Raw genomic sequence first — 14,402 nt, 5'->3', positions numbered from 1 at the left:
GAGAGAGAGAGAGAGAGAGAGAGTATCCTACACACTTATATACAAGTTACTCAGTGATTGAAATATAAACGGACCAAATTCAATAGCAGAAAATACAAAAACTCATAACTGTAACTGGTTACGCCAAAATAGATAACCAATTACACCTGACACTGAAATTAAATCAAATTAATTCCGCTTCAGTGGTAATCGGTTACACTTTTTATGGTAACCTGTTATCCCTACGAAAACTTCACTTCTCACTTCTGGAATGCATGTTAGCTCCAACTGTAATCGGTTACACACCCGTAGTAACCGGTTACAGCACATAAAATACTTCAAGCAACTTCAACATTTAGCAATTGTTTTGGTTTTAGGAGTAAGGACCAAAAGTGTATATTGAAATTTTTAAAAGAACAATTCTTTGAAGATTTTTTTTTAAAAAACTAAAAGTGAAATATTAAATATTTAAGATGACTAACAACATATTTAACCCTTTTTATACATGACACTTGTATATTGCAAGCAAAATACATAATTATAGCAAGATATCATGTACCTAAGCGTCAACATTAAAGGTATAAGATATGATACGAGTAACATAGAACCTACACAACAAGGTTGGTGGAATTGGATCCTCTCTTGTATTATATATTCTTCCATCTCTCCTGCTCCTAATCTAATGGTTGAGAAATTATAAGGAATAATTAATTTAAAAAATACATTTATGAAGAGAGAATATCAATTATACTATCATTTTCGGGATTTCTAACATTTTTACTTAAATACTTTTAGAATTTCATCATAATGAATATTGTCATTAATTCAATTCAAATTAAAATGATGTTTATAATTAAAATTAAATAAAACATTATAATGAGATAGAATCATAATCCCATTTTTTAAAATAAAAATTACTATTAATAACAATTTAACAAATTTATCAAATCTGAATCATTTCTTCATAAATATATACTCTCAGTCAAATACTAACAATTACTAATATCTCCAATTTTAAAAAAGAATAAGCCAATTTCAAAATAACTTAACCAATATATTTAATGCACAAAGTCACAAATCATAAGCCAAAATTTAAAATATGTTGCATAACAAAACAGTGTGAATTATTTGTATACAAGGAAGAACATGTAAAAAAAAGTCACTACATTCGCACAACCCTTAGATGAAAATATTAACAGGTCACTGTTCAAAATATGTCTTTTTCACTTCTTTACGGATGGTTTAATTTTGTAATATCTCCATGAATATTTTCATATAATTAAAAGAACATAAGTTAATAATTAAAAGATAACTGAAATAAATAGTAGAATTTATATAATTTTTAAAATTTACCATCAATAATTGAGTAAAACTATTGACACCGAATTGAGTTAATGTGTTATTATTTTTCTGCGCAAAACATAAAAGCATTCAATCACTAAATATTTATGGGTACGTTCACATACTCAATCTGATATTGGCTTATAATTGATGATATGTTGTATGAATTATTGAGCCAAATAGATGCATTTGTATTGGACACCTCATATTGAACTCAGTGTTTGTGAATCATGTCTTTTATTGTTCTACACGACACAAAATAAAAATATGAATTTTTGTAGTTGACTAAAGACAACAATTAAATGAAATAATTCAACAATACCTGAATTTGTGAAACTTTAAAGACAATATTTTTCTTTCTTTTAGGAAGTTGAGACTCTACCCAACCTTGCGTTTCAAACTCTTTTTGCCTTCTCTTTTTTTGAATCCTTTTGCTTGTATTAAATCATCATGGGTGCTTGTAGATAATATTATAAAAATTACCTACCACAAATATGTATCTTGTATATAATTTTTATAATATTATAATTATAATTATTTTTATTTAAAAAATAGAAAAAAGTTAAATTAACTAATTACACTAGTGAAAAATGATTTTTCCATATATAAAATATACTCTTTAACATCAATCTTAACCACACATTTTCAGAAAAATAATGTTTAAACAATAAAGTATGATAAATTATAATTAATTTATAATAATAATTATTTTAATTTGACAATATTATAAAGTATTAAATTCAATTATATACTTGGAAGATATATTTTAATTTGACAATAATGTTTAACCCAATTGTGATCCATAGTTTGAAATCACATGTAGATATTGCAATTCTATAATAGTAACTAAAAGAGATGTTTTGAAGATATATTTTCATTATTAGTATCCATTTTTATTATAATTATTTATATACTTAATTAATGTAATTATTTATATCGTTAATTATAATTATGGAATTTTTTTAGCGGTTTTAGTACTAATAATAAATGCTTTTCAAATACCACTTTTGTAATTATAATTTTATTTTTGAAAAACATTTATTATTAATACTAAAAATTAATCTATAACATTTATGTAGACTTGAATATCATGAAGAATCAATAACATATGTGTAGACTTGAAAATCATTTATTAATAATAAATGTATTTAAATTAAAAAATAAAAAAAAATCGTTCCTTCAATAGCTCGGCCAACCATTGGCCGAGTCCACACTACAAGAAAATATTTTCAGCAATTCGTCCATCCATTGGACGAGTGAATACTAAAAAAGGGGCACTTTGGGAATTTAATTTCAGAATATGATATATAGGGAATAAAAAATCAAAAAAGGGACAAATAAGTAAAAAAGTCACTCCTTTCCTTAACTTTACCAATAAACTCATTCACCTGAGAAATATTAACTTGATTCTTTTGAAACTCTAGCATGTGTGTCATACCCCAAAATTTACCCATCATTTTTCCTGAAAAAAAAAAAAAAAAAAAAAAAAATTTAATTAATTAATTAATTAATTAATTAATTAATTAATTAATTAATTAATTAATTAAATAATTAAAATAAATATATAAATAAAATATAACAAATTATTTTGGACTTGGGTCTCCCTCATTCCAAGCCCATTACCCACGAAATTAGTCTATAAATACTGAAGTTTCAGTAGGGGAGTGACACTTGGAGTTAGACTTGGAGTTTACACTGGGAGATTTACTGGAGAAAGAAGGAAGAGAAGCAAAACACTCTGAGGTTTCCTTGGAACAAAACCTTGAGGAAAAAGAAAGAGAGAGAACAGAGAAGGACGGATAGAAACTTTGGCATAGGAACCCTGCCTACCCGGAGAATTCAGAGTAAAGAAACCCTGAAGGCAGCCCATCTGCACCGAAGCCATCGCCGTCCAATTCCCGCTGCCTAACTTATTCCGATACTACAAGTGGTCAATCCCTTCAACCTTGAATTGGCAAACAGGTTTGCGTATCTCTATTGTTTATACTTTCAATTGGCCATATCTACATATATAATGCATCATGATTAAATGTTGATATATAATTTGCTTTCGTATGGGAATTTAAATATGCCTGAATACCCTGAATGTTTGACCATGTTATTCCTGTGATAAAATGCCATAAAATTCAAAGTTCCTAACATGGGGCTGTTTTCAAATTCAAAATCCGTGGCCTTCGCTAGGCGAGGCAGAGGCGAACGAGACAGTACCTGATTCTTCTAGTCTGTTTTTTTTTATGTTTTTATCATAGCCATGCATTATTTATCCTATCCTATTTATTGTTGTGATATTTCTCCGGTGTAATCTTCGATTGCACCCTGATTTGGTGTTCTGACATGTTTCTTTTTTTTTGAGTTTCGTAAAGGTTCACATATCCCAGGAAAAGGTTATTGGCTAGGTATTCCACTTTATTTGTGGGATACCCTTGTGGAGTTTCACCCTAAATTAATTTTTAATGTATTAATTTCTAATGTATTAATTTTTTTTAATATATTATTTTTAATAATTTTAATGTGGAGTTTCATCCTAATTATATAATTAATTGTAAAACTTTGCCTTTGAATAAGTGATCTTGGACCTCTCTTTGTTGCCTTACGATTACGATATTACGGTCATGTCCCGCGAACGTGGGGATACCCTTAGCAAAGACCCTTCGGTTAAATCATCATAAAATAAATTATAGTCCCTCGGATGTTGCCTTCGAATATACAACTTTGTCCCTCGATGACCCTCCGATGTTGCCTACGGTTAAAAGATGATAGTCCCTTCGAATGCTAAGGTATCCTCGTAACTGTTGCCTTCAATGACCAATCGATGACCCTACGATGACCCTTTTACATCCAAAGGATAAAACTACTTATTTCTCAATAATAAGGACAGTTTTACCCTCATAAGGATAGGAAATACTCATAAATACCTTGGGTCGGTATAACTCTTAATTGTTGGCTCACAACCTAAAACATTTTTTCACACCTCACACCTTTCAAAATACCTTCAGAAAATCACCACTTGGTATACATTCATACTAGAATCATTACCGAGTTATATTTTTCTAAACAATTTTCAAAACTAAACGAGATAATCACTTTGTATACATTCATACAAGAATCATTACAAAGTTAAATTCTCTTTTCAAAACAATTTTTCTAAACAATTCACAAACACTCTTTTTTTTCAGACAAAAATAATATAAGTGATCGAGCAATTAAGAGCCCATGGATAACCATGGATACAAAGGGTGCTAACACCTTCCCTTTGTATAATGTACCTCCCGAACCCAAAATCTAAATTAAGGTCTTTCCTGTTCTTTTCCACCTTTCCTTATTGGATAAAAGAAAAGTCGGTGGCGACTCTTGCTAACCGCGACATTGCGATTAAAACCACAAAAAAGTCCAGTTCACCGTATGACAATGTGCCTATCCAATTCATTAGTGATTTTGCAAAGGAATGTGAATGTTTCTGGACTTCTACATGCTTCAGTGGCTATCCTAATAAGGCGAGGAGAAATATCCTTGTAGCGTTGGGCTTAGGATAAATCAACATCTTCTTCCATATAGCTAACATCAACATTATGTGAAGTCTCACTTGTAGCTAACTTTGTCCAGCTTTTTAAGATATAGTGTTGTGGAACTGATTTGATATCCATATGAATAAAAACTCTTAAACAATGACAACAAAGTATGCCAAAACTCTCAAACTTACGACAAGAGCAACAAATTGAATTCTTATCTAAATCAAGTGACACTCGCCATTCGCCTAAATTATTTTCCATGGCGATAACACAATCAATTAAAGATGGTTGCATATCAATGCTTTTCACATAGAAGTTTTTAAACAACTCATACTCATGCTGGAATTGATAAAAAATACTAGGAGTATAAAGCTCAGACACTTGTTGCAAATTTTTTGAATATGAGTTCCTTAGTCTTGAAATTTTTTGTTGTGCTTCATATTCACACTTTAATTCATTATATCACTTTTCTTCTACAAAATCCTCAAAGCGCTTAAATTTTTTTTATTATATCTAAGTTCACATTCATAAATCGTTTAATACCTACATTCACGCTTTCACTAAGTTGAGTGCTTCTGATTCCTAATGTGAAAACTTTCTTCATGTAACATGATGCCCACTTATCCTTTATAGTGTCTACTCTTTGCAACCAAGTGTTTTCTTTAACATCATAGTTTGCTAAAAGATTTCTCCAATCTTCGTCAAATTGGCTTCATTTTCATATTCATACATACACTTCTTAAAATCACTAAGAAAATGAGATTCACCTTTCATCAAATTTCCTAAGTGTTTGATGCAATTTTGCATTAAGTTCCATGTACATAAGCCATGATAAGCTTCAAGCATAATCTCAACCAATGCTCTTGCCATTGGGTGGTCTTGATCAGTAAATATTGTTTATGACATTTTCTCCTTATGAGCCTCTAAAAAGGTCTCAAAGAGCCACTTGTATGACTCAACTATTTCATCATATAATAAAGTAGCCCCAAAAATCGTAGCTTTTCGATGATGGTTAAATCCCGAGAATAGTGTCAGTGGTCTATGTGAACTATTTGTGCAATATGTTGAATCAAGAGATACAAAATCACAAAAATACTCATAATCAATTAGCATCAGTGCATCTGTCCAAAACACATTGGTAATTTGTTCTTTGGCATCCATTTGATATGCATGATAGAAAGTTGGATTTCCCATAGACTTTCTTTGGAAATATTGCAATAGATAATCGACTTCTCCATGTACCATACTCCTTTGCGTTTTCCCCCAAAGATAATTCTTTTGATCAAGATGAATAAATCTCAAGTTAGCTCTATCTCCCACTTCTTTACTCATCAAATCAAACAACTTCCTTTGTTGTAATCCCTCTTCATCGGCTAAATCAATTTGATGACATTGAATTTGAAAGACTTTCCTTTGACATGGCAACATATGAGTTGTTTCTTGTAAATGTAAATTGTGATTATGTTCCTTCACAAAATAAACGACCATAAATTTACCATCCATATTCTTAATTCCTAATCTTGCTTGACAATTTGTTCGAGTCTCCGTCCCTGGATTGATTGTTTTATAATCCCGTTTATCTGGTTTTCGTAAACCTTCTTTCCAAACAAACTTGTAAGAAGTAATTATACCATTTTTGTTGTTGTGATAATATTGTTTCTTCACTCCAAATTCAACTTTTCCACTATAACCAACCCAAAACTTCCAAGCATCTTCAATGCTATCAAAAATCATTTTTAACTTTGATTTCCAATCTTCTTGCATTTTCTACACACAAAAATTATGTATTTACGGTTTATATTTACACATAACAACAAATATACTAGCATTTGTAAAAAAAAATTCAAACAAACTAATACATTTTAATAAACCATGAACATATTATTTTATTGTTAAAAATACATTATAACGATATAATATATAAGCAATGGATAAATATCTTTTATTGATTCATAATTGGAAAAACAAAATGAATAGAAACTAACCTTATTCAATCAATAACAATGGTGAAGTCACTATTTTTTGTTGATAAAAAATGGTGAAGTCAAGTCTCTTAAAAAGATTTCAGTAAGTTTTTATTTTGTTGGTAGTGATGAATGTGGAGACTTTGAAAGTTAAAATTAAAAAAATTAGAATTGGAAAAAGATAGAAGTTTAAGAGGTAAAAAAATAAATACTTCTGTTGAAAATCTTGTCACATATTCTCTCTTCATAAATGTATTTTTTTAATTAATTGTTTCTTATAATTTCTCAGTCGTTAGATTAGGAGCAAGAAAGATAGCAGAATATATAAAATAGGAGAGAATTCAATTCCAAGGTAACTGGCAAGTTTGGATTAGCCATTGCATTGCATGTGCAATGAACTCTAAAGGATGGCACACGCATTAATATTTGCCAACACCTTTGAAAGTACTGCTTGAAATTATTGCAGCAAAGCCTTAATTGAACCGTGTAGGTTTAGTCTAAGAATGTTTGAAGGATGGAGAAAATGACAAATGTTAATTAACTAGTATTCTAAAAAAAAACAATGTGAATATGTTATCAGATGCTAATGGAGAACCATTTGAATCTAAATTACCTAGGATAACTCAAAACACTTCAGATTTCACAGTACATAAGGCATCTTACACCAGTAGCAGAAATGTGATTGGAAAATATGTACACTATTAAATTCTTCCACTGATTTACCAGAAACCTCGGCAAGAACATATACCATCCTTGAAATGGTGAAACCGGTTTGAATCTCTCAATAAAATTTCACTATTGGTTGTCTTGGACATGAACTTCCCCATCTCGTGACAATCCCCGCATACTCTTCGATTCTTCGTGACCCTAACGGTTCTCCCAGGCGGCAAATTTAATATAGCAAACGCCATTGCTAACTTTTCACTGTGTCCACACTGAATCACTTCCTTCTCCATATTATCTTCATTAATCAATGCATACCTCAACTTAGTAGAGTATTCTCCATTCTTCATTTGCAAACTCAATTTTCTCAGCAACGCGTCTATCCTTTTTGCTTGAGGGTGTTTAGTGTTCCCAGCGACAAAGATATTAAACCTTCCTCCGAACTCTATCCAACTACAACCTAGATTCTGTTCGAATCTTCTTTTACGCATCTTTTCTTGCAACTTTTTCACTTCCTCCCACTTTTCCGCCTCTGCGTAGACATTCGCTAGAACAACATAATACCTTGTGTTGTCTGGCTCTAGCTCAAAAAGATTTTCTGCCACTTTTTCTGCTAGCTTCACATCATGATGAATCCTGCATCCTGAAAGCAATGCACCCCAAATTGTAGCATCTGGTTCAATTGGCATGGACATGATGAACTTGTACGCCTTTGATAGATTTCCAGCGTGGGAAAGGAGATCCACCATACAGGCATAATGATCTAACTTCGGTTCAATACCGTATTCATTTCTCATAAAGTTAAAGAATCTCCAACCCTCGTGCAGTAATCTAGAATGACAGCAAGCATTAATTATGGCGGCAAAAGAGGACTCGTCAGGCTCGATGCCCGCAATCCTCATCTTCTTGAATGTGGAAATCGCCTCATTCCCAAATCCGTGCATGCCATATCCAGCTATCATAACAGTCCATGAAATCAGATCCTTTTTAGGAATCATATCAAAAAGCAACTGTGCTAGAACAAGTAACCCACATTTGGCATACATATCAACAAGTGCACACGCCACATGCAAATCTGAAAAGTACCCTCTTCTTAATATGTGTCCATGTATCTCTCTTCCTTTGTCTAGAGCTGCTAAGCCTGCATAAGCTGGAAGGACGCAAGCCATTGCAATGTCGTCTGGTTTTAACTGTTTTTACATGTCCGAAAAAAGTTCTAGAGCTTCATTGGGAAGTGAATTTTGCGAATAACCTCCAATCATTGTATTCCACGAAACAATGTCCTTAGCTAGAATTTGAGAGAAAACTAACCGAGCTTCTTCTACACTTCCACATTTTGCATACATGTTCATGAGAGCATTTGCGACAGGCGAATTTGATCCCATGCCATTCTTTATAATGTACCTGTGCATATCCCTTCCTTTATCTAAAGCATTGCTACAAGCACAAGCATCAACAATGCTTGTGACAGTATAAATATCAGGCCTAACACCCTTGCTTTGTGTAACACCCCAAAATTTGCCCTCCTCATTCATGCATTCACTTTTTAGGTCATTTAGCATTTCATGCCATATTGCATCGCGTCAATCAGAATTAGCTCCAAGAGGCTCGAACATCATCCAGGACACTTTGTGGGTTCTACTTAGACGGTCAGTCAACGCAAGGAATAGACTTGAGGTACTAGCAACAGGTCCAATTGGGGCCTATTTGTAACACCCTTCTAAAATACCCCAAATATTTAATTAAAATAACAATATATATATATATATATATATATATATATATATATATATATATATATATATATATATATATATATATATATATATATATATATATCAATCAGAGTAATATGCAATTAAGGGTGTCACACAATCACTTCACACTATTCATCAAAGTAGCTTGTCATGCTCATTTATTTATCAAATAAAACAGTTGCATAATACGCAGCGGATAGAGATCAAATCGATCATTCAAAACATGCAACATACTACATGTAAACTGGTTCAACAATCATCAACAACACAATTAAAATGTTCCCTCCCGATGTTACATCTATCAGAGCATGACCCACTAAGGAGACTACACTAGACTCCAAGCATTAGCTTCTACTCAACTCATTGCTCGTTACCTGAAAAATAGCTGTAAGGGTGAGTTCCTCAATCGATATAATAAGCATTATAAAATATCACGCAACGTTAAGTAATTTAACACGTTTCATCACCCAATCAGATTACACATTCAGCAACGACAATATCAACTCAATCATACTCAACAGTCAATACAATTCACACTCATACTCAATGCCAACACAACCACACGTATAATATTGGAATACATCCATTCATATTATACGCCATACATACATTATGCAATGAGACTCCACACATGCGGTACCGACTATTCTTGAACATATAGTTCAAGCTCACCGATCAAATCCAGATACGGCTACTAAGCTCACTAGTCCCACTCATTTGAGACCTAGTGACTCACTCACTAATTCCTCACCATGGGAATTAGCTACAGCCCCAAAGGCTATGCTATGCACACTAATCACCTAGCATGCAAACATCAACAACAAATCCACAATGATTCACTCACTAATTCCTCACCATGGGAATTAGCTACAACCCCAAGGGCTATGCTATGCACGCTAATCATCTAGCAATGCAACATCAACAACAATCCACAATGGACATATGCTCACACTCTAAGCCATACAACAGTCCATTCACAAATACATGCATAATATATACATCCACAACATTATGCACACCATCACATATCATCAACACATGCATCAAAACATCATATCATGTCAAATAATTAATCACAGTATTAGCTCACTCTACTAATACCTACACTGCTCCAAACAGCGGGAATAATCCCTACTATATCATACACCGACATAGGCCAACCATCACATATACACATAACATTTAAAATATCCATTTTTCCACTTTTTAACAGTGTTAACCGGTTAACGCCCTGGGTTAACCGGTTAACGCAGCACAAACACGCTTACTGCCCAAAACTTAACAGTGTTAACCGGTTAACGCCCTGGGTTAACCGGTTAACGCAGGCAAAACAGCACTAATTCTCAATTCGTAACAGTGTTAACCGGTTAACACCCTGGGTTAACCGGTTAACGCAGACAAAACAGCAGTTCCTGCGCTAACACAAAGCAGAATGCAGAATTCTCCGCATTTTCCGCCGTTGGAGGATTTCCGGACCTCCGATTCCAATTCCGTAAAAAGCTATACGTCCAGCAAATTACGACTCACACAACTATCGATTCAATTACAGTTTTTAACCCAGTTTATCCAACGTAATTTTCAGCATTCACAATCCCAATTAGGGTCAATTCAACGGTTTATCACTACCCATTACATGCTAACCCATAATACCCATTAAACGACGATAAACCCCCCTTACCTGAGTTAATCGGCGAATCTTTAATCTCCAAGCTTTTCTCTTCTCCAATCTTCTTCCTCTTGCTCTGCCTCTTTGCCCTTTCTCCACTTTCTCAATCGCTTCTCTATTCACGTGAAAACTTTCTTTTCCAAATGAGACTCTTTTTCCTTATTTCACACTTATATATTTTCCACTTTATATTATTATCCCAATAATAATAATAATTCAATAATTCCAAAATAATAATAATAAAAATCCAATTATCTAATTAAATTAATAAATATATTATTAACTTAATTTAAATAATTATCATATTATTATCGGGGTGTTACAACTCTCCCCCACTAAAAGAGTTTTCGTCCTCGAAAACATACCTCAAGCGAATAACTCCGGATAAGACTCCTTCATCTGACTCTCCAGTTCCCAAGTCACATTGCCACCTGCTGGTCCTCCCCAAGCTACCTTCACCAAGGCAATCTCTTTACCCCGCAACTGCTTCAACTCTCGATCCTCAATCCTCATAGGTGATGTTTCAACAGTCAGGTTATCTCTCACCTGTACATCATCTATTTGGACTACATGCGACGGATCATGAATGTACCTCCTCAACTGAGACACATGAAAAACCTCATGCAAATTCGCAAGTGACGGCGGTAAAGCGATACGATAGGCTACCCCCCCTATCCTCTCCAAAATCTGATAAGGACCAATAAATCGAGGTGTCAACTTCTTCGACTTCAAAGCTCGACCAACCCCAGTTATCGGAGTAACACGAAGAAACACATGATCTCCCTCTTGAAACTCAAGTGACTTCCTCCTCTTGTCATGATAACTCTTCTGACGACTCTGAGCAATCCTCATCTTCTCCCGAATCATCTTAATCTTTTCCGTAGTCTGTTGAACAATCTCCGGTCCAACCACAGCACTCTCACCGGACTCATACCAACATAAAGGTGTCCGACATCTCCTACCATACAAAGCTTCAAACGGTGCCATACCAATGCTCGAATGAAAACTATTGTTGTAGGTAAACTCAATCAAAGGTAAATAACAATCCCAAGTACCTCCCTTTTCCAAAACACAAGCTCTCAAAAGATTTTCCAATGACTGAATCGTCCTCTCAGTCTGACCATCAGTCTGCGGATGATATGCAGAACTCAATCTCAGCTTAGTTCCCAAAGCCCTCTGCAAACCTTCCCAGAACTTCGATGTAAATCTAGGATCTCTGTCCGAAACAATACTAGACGGAATACCATGCAAACTTACAATCTTCTCATTATACAACTCGGCTAATCTCTCTAACGGATAATCCATTCTGATCGGAATGAAATGAGCCGACTTTGTCAATCTGTCAACAATCACCCAAATAGCTTCACAATTCTTATTTGTCCTCGGCAAACCAGACACAAAATCCATACTGATACTATCCCACTTCCACTCTGGAATAGTCAACGGTTGCATTAGCCCAGACGGCTTCTGATGCTCAATCTTTGACTTCTGACAAGTCAAACAGGAATAAACAAAACTCGCAATTTCTCTTTTCATTCCCGGCCACCAAAATAACTTTTTCAAATCATGATACATCTTCGTAGCTCCCGGATGGATACTCAGGCCACTACGATGTCCTTCCTCCAGAATACTCTTCTTAAGTTTGGTAACATCCGGAATACACACCCGATTACCAAATTTCAAAACACCATTCTCATCAACTCTGAATTCACCACCTTGACCTTGATTCACTAGAGTCAACTTATCAACCAAAAGCACATCGGATTTCTGACCCTCTCTAATCTCATCCAGAATACCACTCGTTAACTTCAACATTCCCAATTTAACACTATTGTGAGTACTCTCACACACCAAACTCAAGTCTCTAAACTGCTCAATTAAATCCAATTCCTTAACCATTAACATAGACATATGCAATGATTTCCGACTCAATGCATCAGCCACTACGTTTGCTTTACCCGGATGGTAATTCAAACCAAAGTCATAATCCTTCAGAAATTCTAACCATCTCCTCTGTCTCATATTCAGCTCTTTCTGATCAAACAAATACTTTAAACTTTTATGGTCACTGAAAACCTCAAATCTTGACCCATACAAGTAATGCCTCCATAATTTCAGAACAAATACCACAGCTGCCAACTCTAAATCATGTGTCGGATAGTTCCTCTCATGAACCCTCAGCTGTCTCGAAGCATAAGCTATAACCTGCTTATTCTGCATCAACACACCATCCAAACCCGACAATGAAGCATCACAGTAAACCTCAAATGCTTCCGACGAACTCGGTAATATCAGAATAGGAGCAGTAGTCAACCTTCTCTTTAACTCTTGGAAACCTTCTTCACATTTTGAGTCCCAAACAAACGCTTGCCCCTTTCTAGTCAACATCGTCAACGGTAACGTCAACTTAGAAAATCCCTCAATAAATTTCCTATAGTAACCAGCCAATCCAAGGAAACTTCGAATCTCAGCAACAGACTTCGGAGCTTCCCACTTAGACACCGCTTCTATCTTAGAAGGATCAACAGCAACACCACCTCTTGAAATCACATGACCAAGAAAACTAACCTCCTCTAACCAAAATTCACACTTGGATAGTTTAGCAAATAACTTCTTTTCTCGTAGAACTCCTAAAACCACTCTCAAATGCTCAGCATGTTCTTCTTCAGATTTCGAATACACCAAAATGTCATCAATAAACACCACAACAAACTTGTCTAGGTACGGATGGAAAATCCTATTCATATACTCCATAAATACTCCAGGCGCATTAGTCACACCAAAAGGCATTACAGAATACTCATAATGTCCATACCTTGTTCTAAAAGCAGTCTTCTGAATATCCTCAGTTTTCACACGTATCTGATGATACCCAGATCTCAAATCTATCTTGCTGAACACACTCGCGCCAACCAATTGATCCATCAAATCATCAATCCTCGGTAACGGATATCGATTCTTGATCGTCACTTTATTCAGTTGCCTGTAGTCCACACACAACCTCATAGTACCTTCTTTCTTCTTAACCAATAACACTGGTGCACCCCACGGCGACACACTCGGACGAATAAATTTCTTATCCAACAGATCTTCCAACTGACTCTTCAATTCAGCTAACTCAACAGCAGACATACGGTACGGAGCCATCGATATCGGCCTAGTACCAGGTACCAAATCAATCGAGAACTCAACTTCACGCTCTGGCGGTAATTCATTCACTTCTTCTGGAAACACATCAGGAAAATCACACACCACAGCTAGATCGCAAATCACCAGTTTATCTTTAGCCTCCAAAGTCGCTATCAGCATAAACAACTCTGCCCCATCTACTACTGCCTCATTCACCTGCCTCGCTGATAGAAACAAACTCTTTCCTTCCTCAATCTCAGGAAAAATCACAGTCTTATCAAAACAATTGATATAAACTCGGTTAAACACCAACCAGTTCATACCCAGGATAACATCAATCTGCACTAGTGGAAGACACACAAGGTCCATCCCAAAGTCTCTACCAAAAATACTC

General features: G+C 34.6%; 1 protein-coding gene and 1 pseudogene across 1 annotated transcript; both read right to left on the bottom strand.

Annotated features, from left to right (window-relative positions):
* Positions 1 to 5,726: 5,726 nt before the first annotated feature.
* On the bottom strand, positions 5,727 to 6,563 carry LOC127120973 (protein FAR1-RELATED SEQUENCE 5-like). Its single transcript, XM_051051596.1, has one exon. The coding sequence runs from the start codon at positions 6,561 to 6,563 to the stop codon at positions 5,727 to 5,729; it is 837 nt and encodes a 278-aa protein (XP_050907553.1).
* Positions 6,564 to 7,512: 949 nt separating this feature from the next.
* LOC127120972 (pentatricopeptide repeat-containing protein DOT4, chloroplastic-like) lies at positions 7,513 to 8,979 on the bottom strand (annotated as a pseudogene).
* Between the last annotated feature and the right edge of the window lie 5,423 nt (positions 8,980 to 14,402).

This window comes from Lathyrus oleraceus, chromosome 2 (assembly GCF_024323335.1).
Source record: "Lathyrus oleraceus cultivar Zhongwan6 chromosome 2, CAAS_Psat_ZW6_1.0, whole genome shotgun sequence".
Taxonomy (NCBI): domain Eukaryota; kingdom Viridiplantae; phylum Streptophyta; class Magnoliopsida; order Fabales; family Fabaceae; genus Lathyrus; species Lathyrus oleraceus.
This window is presented reverse-complemented; position numbering and strand designations above follow the sequence as displayed.